This window comes from Ranitomeya variabilis, chromosome 2 (genome assembly GCF_051348905.1).
Source record: "Ranitomeya variabilis isolate aRanVar5 chromosome 2, aRanVar5.hap1, whole genome shotgun sequence".
In the NCBI taxonomy this organism is placed as follows: Eukaryota; Metazoa; Chordata; class Amphibia; order Anura; family Dendrobatidae; genus Ranitomeya; species Ranitomeya variabilis.
Window position 1 is genome coordinate 912,274,194 of NC_135233.1, and position 10,311 is coordinate 912,284,504.

The 10,311-nt window shown below is 43.8% G+C and overlaps 1 protein-coding gene across 1 annotated transcript; it reads left to right on the top strand.

The window, feature by feature from the left end:
- The first annotated feature begins 8,618 nt into the window (after positions 1-8,618).
- LOC143803997 (uncharacterized) lies at positions 8,619-9,615 on the top strand. Its single transcript, XM_077281744.1, has 2 exons — positions 8,619-9,134; positions 9,222-9,615. The coding sequence occupies exons 1-2, from the start codon at positions 9,076-9,078 to the stop codon at positions 9,613-9,615; spliced, it is 453 nt and encodes a 150-aa protein (XP_077137859.1). The 5' UTR covers positions 8,619-9,075.
- The last annotated feature ends 696 nt before the right edge of the window (positions 9,616-10,311 follow it).

Genomic DNA, 10,311 nt, shown 5'->3' on the forward strand with positions numbered 1-10,311 from the left:
TTTTTTAGGCCGGCGTCACATTAGGCGTATAAAAATACGGTCCGTTTTTTACAGCCGTAATATGCAGTAATTGTCCCAAAACACTGTTCCGTATTCAATGCGAGGATGCAATTTTTACGCACAAATTTATCCGTGTGTCATCCGTATGGCATCCGTATGGCTTCCGTACGGCGATGTTTTCACGCAGGCTTGCAAAATGGACATATCATGGATCCATCGGCTCAAATATTCTTAAAAACATATATACAGTCTATATATATATATATATATATATATATATATATATATATATATGTCAATGAGACATATATATATATATATATATATATATATATATTTATATTTAATTCAGCGCTAGATAGCAGAAAAGCCGGTAATTCAATTGCCGGCTTTTCCTATCTCCTTCACAAACCCGACAGGATATGAGCCATGGTATACATACAGTAAACCATCTCATATCCCTTCTTTTATAACATATTCCTCTTTACTAATGTAACAAGTGTCTCTGTGTAAAATTTGGGGGCTCTAGCTATTAAATTAAAGGGTTAAATCCCAGAAAAAATTGGCGTGGGCTCCCGTGCAATTTTCTCCGCCAGAGTGGGAAAGCCAGTGACTGAGGGCAGATATTAATAGCCTAGAGAGGGACCATGGTTATAAGACCCCCCTGGCTAAAAACATTTGCCCCCAGCCACCCCAGAAAAGGCACATCTGTAAGATGCGCCTATTCTGGCACTTAGCCTCTCTCTTCCCACTCCCGTGCAGTGGTGGGATATGGGGTAATGAAGGGTTAATGTCACCTTGCTATTGTAAGGTGACATTAAGCCAGGTTAATAATGGAGAGGCGTCAATTATGACACCTATCCATTATTAATCCAATAGTACGAAATGGTTAATAAAACACATACACATTATTAAAAAGTATTTTAATGAAATAAAGACACATGGTGTTTTAATATTTTATTATGCTCTTAATCCACCTGAAGACCCTTGTCACCTGAAATAAAGTTAAAAAAACAACAACAATATTCCATACCTTCCGTCGTTCAGTCTTGTCCCATGCTGTAAATCTATCTGAAGGGGTTAAATCATTTTACACCCAGGGGCTCTGCTAATGCAGCTGTGCTCCTGACTGTAAAACTCAGTGAATGAATGGAATGCAGGGGAATGTACTGTAGTTACCTCGAGTCGCGGTGATGCGCCCTCTGCTGGATGAACACATATGAACTCGAGCGTGAGAAAATATTCTGAAAAGTGTACCTATTCTATGTGTACACATTTATTCTACCTATTCTATTCTATTCTGTCAGTGTGATTTTACTGTACACTGCACTGAATTGCCGGCTTTTCTATAGAACACGGGTGCGTATTTCTCGCAAGTCACACGCATGGTCCGTGTGTAATCCGTAATTTTCCCGCCCCCATAGACTTTCATTGGTGGATTTTTTGCGCAATACGCTGACAAACGCAGCATGCTGCGATTTTCTATGCCCGTAACATACCCTATATTACGAATGCGTAATATACGGCAGATAGGAGCTGCCCCATAGAGAATCATTGGACCGTGTGCAATGCGTATTTTCTGGATGTATTTTCTGCGCTCATACGTCCGTAAAACTCGCTAGTGTGACACCGGCCTTAGGTGAATTTAAAACACACAAAAAAAATGGCACAAGGCTAGCACACACAACCATGCTACGTATGCCTGACAATCTATGATTTCGCAACTGGCCTCAGTCACAGATGCACCAGAACTCAGTCTGACATAACAGACTGTATATTTTTTTTTGGGGGGGGGTGAATTTTTTGAAAAAAAAAAAAATGAAAACTGCAACTAGGTATATAGTAAATAAGCAGCAGACAGTTAAGGAGCTTTGGGAGGGATGCGGTGGGAGCTATGTACGCAAATACAGTGCCTGCAGGCCTTGCACTGATGTGGATATGCTGTGCCCTGCCTACCTAGCGCTGCAATCTCGGGACCCATGAATTAGCCCTAAAAAGAACTGTTGGTTTCTCAGGAGTTGTGGATTTAAGAGTTGCAGACCTACACTACCTCCAACAACCACGATTCTGACCCTATTTTGGCACCAGCTCTCCCTACTCTCGCTGAAACAGGAACAGAATGCAGCGAGCAGGGCAGCGCCCGGTCTCATACTCGGGATGATGCTGTGCAGTCAAGCCAATCACTGCATGACCACAACAAAGATGGCTGTGGTGTTTCATGGCCTGGCAGACAATCCCTGCACCTTGATTGGGTCTCTAAAGTGCGCCAAAAACGCTGGGTGGAGTGTTATGATCTGGTGGCCTAGGAGCAGCATGGACGAGCTCTGGAGTAGGTGGTCTCTATACTGACCGCAGACCCTGAATTTAACACCGCAACTATAAGTAGCCGTGGGATGTTCCTGTCACTCCCTCGACACCTCGTCACAGCCGGAGGACTAATTACCCCTAAAGAAAGAAACAGGAAAACTATCTTGCCTCAGAGAAAATCCCCAAAGGAAAGACAGCCCCCCACAAATATTGACTGCGAGAGGAGAGGGAAATTACAAACGCAGACTGAAAACAGAATTTAGGAAAGGAGGCCACGCTACCTAGAAAGAAAAGACAGGACAGAGTACTGAGCGGTCAGTATTAAAATACTACAAAAATCCACCACAGAGAATACAAAAATCTCCACACCTAACTAAAGGCATGGAGGGTAACTCTGCGACTCCAGAGCTTCCAGCTTGGCTGAATAAATCCTTACACAGACAAAGCTGGACAAGAAAAAACATAGCAATTCACTCAATGAACTATAAAGTCCACCACATGTGGACTGCAAAAACAAAGCCAGGACTTATCTTTGATGATTTGGACAATCCAGCAGGAGAAACCAAGCAGAGATGTGAATCCTCCAGAAAAACAATGGACAACTGGCACTCACTAAAGGGTGAAGCCAGACTAAATAGCCCCGTCCAAAGTGGAAGCACCTGATGACTGCTGTGAAGGACAAACAGCAGCACTACCACTAATAACCACCGGAGGGAGCCCAAGAGCAGAACCCACAACAGAATTCACAACAGTACCCCCCCCTTGAGGAGGGGTCACCGAACCCTCACCAGAGCCCCAGGCCGATCTGGACGAGCCAAATGGAAGGCACGAACCAAATCATCAGCATGAACATCGGAGGCAACAACCCAAGAATTATCCTCCTGGCCATAACCCTTCCACTTGACAAGATACTGAAGCCTCCGTCTTGAAAAACGAGAATCCAAGATATTCTCCACAACATACTCCAACTCCCCATCAATCAACACCGGGGCAGGAGGATCAACAGAGGGAACCACGGGCACCACATATTTCCGCAACAAAGATCTATGAAAAACATTATGGATGGAAAAAGAGGCTGGAAGGGCCAAATGAAAAGACACTGGATTGATAATCTCAGAAATCCTATAAGGACCAATAAACCGAGGCTTGAACTTCGGGGAAGAAACCTTCATAGGAACATGACGAGAAGACAACCAGACCAAATCCCCAACCCGAAGCCGGGAACCCACACGCCGACGACGGTTGGCAAAACGCTGAGCCTCCTCCTGAGACAACACCAAATTGTCCACAACATGAGCCCAAATCTGCTGCAACCTGTCGACCATCAGAAGACTCAACCTGCCCTGAAGAAAAACGAGGATGAAACCCAGAATTATAAAAGAATGGTGAAACTAAGGTAGCCGAACTAGCCCGATTATTAAGGGCAAACTCGGCCAATGGCAAGAAAGCCACCCAATCATCCTGATCGGCAGACACAAAGCATCTCAAATAAGTTTCCAAAGTCTGGTTAGTTCGCTCGGTTTGGCCGTTTGTCTGAGGATGAAATGCGGAAGAAAAAGACAAATCAATGCCCAGCTTAGCACAAAAGGACCGCCAAAACCTAGAAACAAACTGGGAACCTCTATCGGACAGAATGTTCTCCGGAATGCCATGCAAACGAACCACATGCTGAAAAAACAACAGAACCAACTCAGAAGAGGAAGGCAATTTAGGCAAAGGTACCAAATGAACCATCTTAGAAAACCGGTCACAGACCACCCAGATAACAGACATCCTCTGGGAAACAGGAAGATCCGAAATAAAATCCATAGAAATATGCGTCCAAGGCCTCTCAGGGACCGGCAAAGGCAAAAGCAACCCACTGGCGCGGGAGCAGCAAGGTTTGGCCCGCGCACAAGTCCCACAGGACTGCACAAAAGAACGCACATCCCGTGACAAAGAAGGCCACTAAAAGGACCTACTAACCAAATCTCTGGTACCAAAAATCCCAGGATGGCCAGCCAACACAGAACAGTGAACCTCAGAAATCACTTTACTAGTCCATCTGTCAGGAACAAACCCCGCTGGACAGCGATCAGGTTTATCAGCCTGAAACTCCTGAAGAACCCGTCGCAAATCAGGGGACATGGCAGAAAGAATCACCCCCTCCTTCAGAATACCAACCGGCTCAAGAATCCCAGGGGAATCAAGCAAAAAACTCCTAGAGAGGGCATCAGCCTTAACATTCTTAGACCCCGGAAGATACGAGACAACAAAATCAAATCGGGAGAAAAACAGGGACCATCGGGCCTGTGTAGGATTCAGCCGTTTGGCAGACTCGAGGTAAATCAGATTCTTATGATCGGTCAAGACCACAATACGGTGCTTGGCCCCCTCAAGCCAATGTCGCCACTCCTCAAATGCCCACTTCATAGCCAACAACTCACGATTGCCAACATCATAATTGCGTTCCGCAGGCGAAAACTTTCGAGAAAAGAAGGCACACGGTTTCATCAAGGAACCATCAGAATTCCTCTGAGACAAAACGGCCCCTGCCCCAATCTCAGAAGCATCAACCTCAACCTGAAAAGGAAGCGAAACATCCGGCTGACACAACACAGGGGCAGAAGTAAATCGGCGCTTAAGCTCCTGAAAGGCAGAAACAGCCTCAGAGGACCAATTAGCTACATCAGCGCCCTTCCTCGTCAAATCGGTCAGGGGTTTAACCACACTGGAGAAGTTGGCAATGAAACGGCGATAAAAATTAGCAAAGCCCAAAAATTTCTGAAGGCTCTTCACGGATGTGGGCTGGATCCAATCATGAATGGCCTGAACCTTAACTGGATCCATTTCTATAGATGATGGAGAAAAAATGAAGCCCAAAGAAGAAACCTTCTGTACTCCAAAGAGGCACTTAGACCCCTTCACAAACAAGGCATTATCACGAAGGACCTGAAATACCATCCTGACTTGTTTCACATGAGACTCTCAATCATCTGAAAAAATCTAAATATCATCCAAATATACAATCATGAATTTATCAAGATAATTCCAAAATATATCATGCATGAAGGACTGAAACACAGATGGGGCATTAGAGAGTCCGAATGGCATCACAAGATATTCAAAATGGCCCTCGGGCGTATTAAACGCAGTTTTCCATTCGTCACCCTGCTTAATACGAACAAGATTATATGCCCCTCGAAGGTCAATCTTAGTAAACCAACTAGCCCCCTAATCCTGGCAAACAAATCAGAAAGCAAAGGCAAAGGGTATTGGAATTTGACCGTGATCTTATTCAAGAGGCGATAATCAATACAGGGTCTCAAGGAGCCATCCTTCTTGGCAACAAAAAAAACCCCTGCTCCCAATGGAGAAGAAGATGGCCAAATATGCCCCTTCTCCAAAGACTCCTTTACATAGCTCCGCATGGCGGCATGTTCAGGCACAGACAGGTTGAAAAGTCGGCCCTTAGGAGACTTAGAGCCTGGAATCAAGTCAATAGCACAATCACAGTCCCTATGCGGTGGAAGGGAACTGGACTTGGGCTCATCGAAAACATCCTGGAAATCTGACAGAAACTCAGGAATTTCAGAAGAGGGGGAGGAGGAAATTGACATCAGAGGAACGTCATCATGAACCCCCTGACAACCCCAACTAGTCCCAGACATAGATTTCCAATCCAACACCGGATTATGTACCTGTAACTATGGAAACCCCAGCACAATAGCATCATGCAAATTATGCAACACCAGGAAACGACAATCTTCCTGATGGGCTGGCGCCATGCACATGGTTAACTGTGTCCAAAACTGAGGTTTATTTTTAGCCAATGGTGTAGCATCAATACCCCTCAAAGGGATAGGACTCCGCAAAGGCTGTAAGGGAAAACCACAAAGTCCATCAAATTTAAAGCGGCGCCTGAATCCACAAATGCCATGACAGAGAATGACGATAATGAGCAGATCAGGGTCACAGATAACAGAAATTTAGGTTGTACAGTACTGATGGTAACGGAATTAGCGATTCTCTTGGCACGCTTAGGGAAATCAGAAATAACATGAGCAGAATCGCCGCAGTAAAAGCACAACCTATTCTGATGTCTGAATCCTTGGCGTTCAGCTCTAGACACAATCCTATCACACTGCATAGGCTCAGGACTCCGCTCGGAAGACAATGCCATAGTGTGCACAACTCTGCGCTCACGCAAGCGCCGATCAATTTGAATGGCCAGAGACATAGAATCACTCAGACCTGCAGGCGCGGGGAAGCCCACCATAACATCTTTAACAGATTCAGAAAGACCCTTTCTGAAAATTGCCGCCAAAGCATCCTCATTCCACTTAGTAAGCACAGACCATTTTCTAAATTTCTGGCAATATGATTCTGCCGCTTCTTGACCCTGACACAGGGCCAACAAGGTTTTCTTAGCATGATCCACAGAATTAGGTTCATCATACAATAACCCAAGCACCTGAAAAAAGGTGTCTACATTAAGCAAGGCCGGATTCCCAGATTCCAGGGAAAATGCCCAATCCTGCGGGTCGCCACGCAACAGAGAAATTACAATTTTTACCTCCTAGATGGGATCACCAGAGGAACGGGGCTTCAGAGCAAAAAACAGTTTACAGTTATTTTTAAAGCTCAAAAATTTGGACCTGTCCCCAAAAAACAGATCGGGGGTAGGAATTCTAGGCTCTAAAACAGGAGTCTGCACGATATAATCAGAAATACCCTGTACTCTAGCAGCAAGTTGATCCACCCGAGAAGCAAGTCCCTGAACATCCATGTCAGTGCCTAACTCTTGAGCCACCCGGAGGTGAAGAGGGAAAAAAAAACACAACAGAGTACAGAAAAAAAATGGCTCAGCACTTTCTTTCCCTTCTTTTGAGATGCGGTTAACTCATTGTTGGCCAGTTGTACTGTTATGATCTGGTGGCCTAGGAGCAGCATGGACGAGCTCTGGAGTAGGTGGTCTCTATACTGACCGCAGACCCTGAACTTAACACCGCAACTATAAGTAGCCGTGGGATGTACCTGTCACTCCCTCGACACCTCGTCACAGCCGGAGGACTAATTACCCCTAAAGAAAGAAACAGGAAAACTATCTTGCCTCAGAGAAAATCCCCAAAGGAAAGACAGCCCCCCACAAATATTGACTGTGAGAGGAGAGGGAAATTACAAACGCAGACTGAAAACAGAATTTAGCAAAGGAGGCCACGCTACCTAGAAAGAAAAGACAGGACAGAGTACTGTGCGGTCAGTATTAAAATACTACAAAAATCCACCACAGAGAATACAAAAATCTCCACACCTAACTAAAGGCATGGAGGGTAACTCTTCGACTCCAGAGCTTCCAGCTTGGCTGAATAAATCCTTACACAGACAAAGCTGGACAAGAAAAAACATAGCAATTCACTGAACTATAAAGTCCACCGCATGTGGACTGCAAAAACAAAGCCAGGACTTATCTTTGATGATTTGGACAATCCAGCAGGAGAAACCAAGCAGAGATGTGAATCCTCCAGAAAAACAATGGACAACTGGCACTCACTAAAGGGTGAAGCCAGACTAAATAGCCCCGTCCAAAGTGGAAGCACCTGATGACTGCTGTGAAGGACAAACAGCAGCACTACCACTAATAACCACCGGAGGGAGCCCAAGAGCAGAACCCACAACAGAATTCACAACAGTGGAGACACCAATTACCGCCGAATAATCCAGGAAATGCTCGCTGCTCACTGAGTACACTGAGCATACTGATACTCGGGCAAGTAACGAGTAGTGGCAAGCACGTTTGCTCATCACTAGTATCTATCTATCTCAAAATAAATATATGTGCATATGGATATATTGTGACAGAGTCACTGGCGCTGTATGTGAGGGGAGATATGTGGTTAGGGGGTTAACCAGCCAGGTTTTTTGTCTTTTTTGTCAGTAGGTGTAAGAGATGGGTGGGATGCCTACTCACCATATTTCCACCTCAATGGTGGGGTTGGGAAGTTAAATGTTAATGTTAACCTTCGTCAGGCTGCATAATTTTACAACCTTAACAGGCTGCAGAGGTACAATTGTACCTTCATATATACCTCCACTGTGGGAAGACTTTCTCCTTTACTTGGTTTCAGAAACTAAAGTTCATTCAGCTACAAATGTTATGCTGATATCTATTGGCCAGTGTTGTTACTGCTCACTTATGTTGCTGTCAATTAAGTTGATTCAAACTGGGAGTGGCTTCTACTTCTCTTCCTGCCTCCCTCCTCTCAGTAGCCATTTTGCTGTTCATCTCATTGCTGTGAGCACACACATTTCTAGGCTTGTGAAGCCTTCAATTTCTTGGATACGAAGGTAGGAAAGTCTCACAGCATCTAACAGCCAGTTATACCTTCATTCGCCTTATGTGGGGACAGAACAGTCAGAAATTGTCTTTGAGCCTGGACTTGGCTTACATATATTTTGTATGAAACTTATCACTATAGGTATGATTTTTATACGAAAAATGGATAATAATTAGTATCTACATATTGTTTTACGATGTTTTACTTATATTCAGCACAAAATAAAGATGGTGGCTCTGTTACAATTTTCCTATTGGTTGAAAAAACAGTCGAAGATGGAATGAAAATTCTGAAACCGTATACGGTTTACATAATATATAAATGACATTTATAAATAATTATCACTAGAAATAATTTACTTTTTTATCTGCACTTTAGAATCGAGTTTCATTCTACTTGCCACGTGTTACTGAACTAAATTACAAAGCCAAAATTCATCTACCAAGTCATCATGAGTGATAGTGATGCTGGATCTAGTTTCCGCCATAATCCAAGAAAACGTGTTTGCAGGTTAGTATCATTTTGTGAAAAGCCAATAATGTAGTATTGTGTAGTATTTCGGAAAATTATTTATTTTTCATTTTTTCATATTTACAGATTTACGTCTGACGAAATAATGCGAATGCTAGAAGAATCTGATTCTGAGCATGAGGAAGAACCATATGTTGCATCTGATGATGAAAACTATGTACCACAAGTGGATGTTACTGAAGAAGATTCAGACATTGAACAAGAAATGGTCATAGAGCAGGAAAAAGAATACGAATCAGACGAAAGTGTTGAGGATGAGTCTGTGCCTCAAAGTGCAGGCAACATTTGGACTGCTAAGCATAAAACTCAATGGTGTAGTGATCCACTGCCAAATGCACAAACAAAATCTCATAATGTCCTACGACAAAGAGGTGGCCCTGCAGCAATCAGCAACCTGTATACAGCAAAAGAGCTATTCAAGTCAATCATGACTCCCGAGATGTGTGACATCATATTATGAGAAACGAATCGAAAGGCCAAGAGAGTTTGTGATGCTTACAACAACGAACTGGTACAACGTTTTCCTGATTCTTCTGAACGGCCACCACAAAAAACATTCAAGCAATTTACTGAAACTAAACTCCATGCATTTTTGGGCATACTGATTGCTGCTGGTGTGCACAGAGACAACAAAGAGAATCTGGAGGAAATGTGGAATGTTGCTGCTCTGCCTCTTATACGTGCAGCCATGTCTCGTGACCGCTTCAAGATGATACTCAGATTTATCAGATTTGACAACGAAAATACACGTGCAGAACGTGTGCAAACAGATAAAGCTGCACCAATATGGGACATCTGGACAATGCTGAACAGAAATCTGGAGAGAGCCTACAAGCCATATAATTGTATCACCGTCGATGAGCAATTATTTCCATTTAGAGGCCATACTAAATTTACCCAGTATATACCTTCAAAACCAGCTAAATATGGCATAAAGTTTTTCTGGGCTTGTGACTCGTCAAACGCCTACCCATTACAAGGTCAGCTCTACACTGGGAATCTGATGGTCCTCGACAAGTAAACATTGGTAAACGAACAGTATTGGACCTAGTGAGCTCGTATAAAGGCTCTGGAAGAAATTTCCCCACCGATAACTTCTTTACAACCATGGAACTAGCTAAGGTATTGAACTCCTGGAACATGACACTAGTTGGTA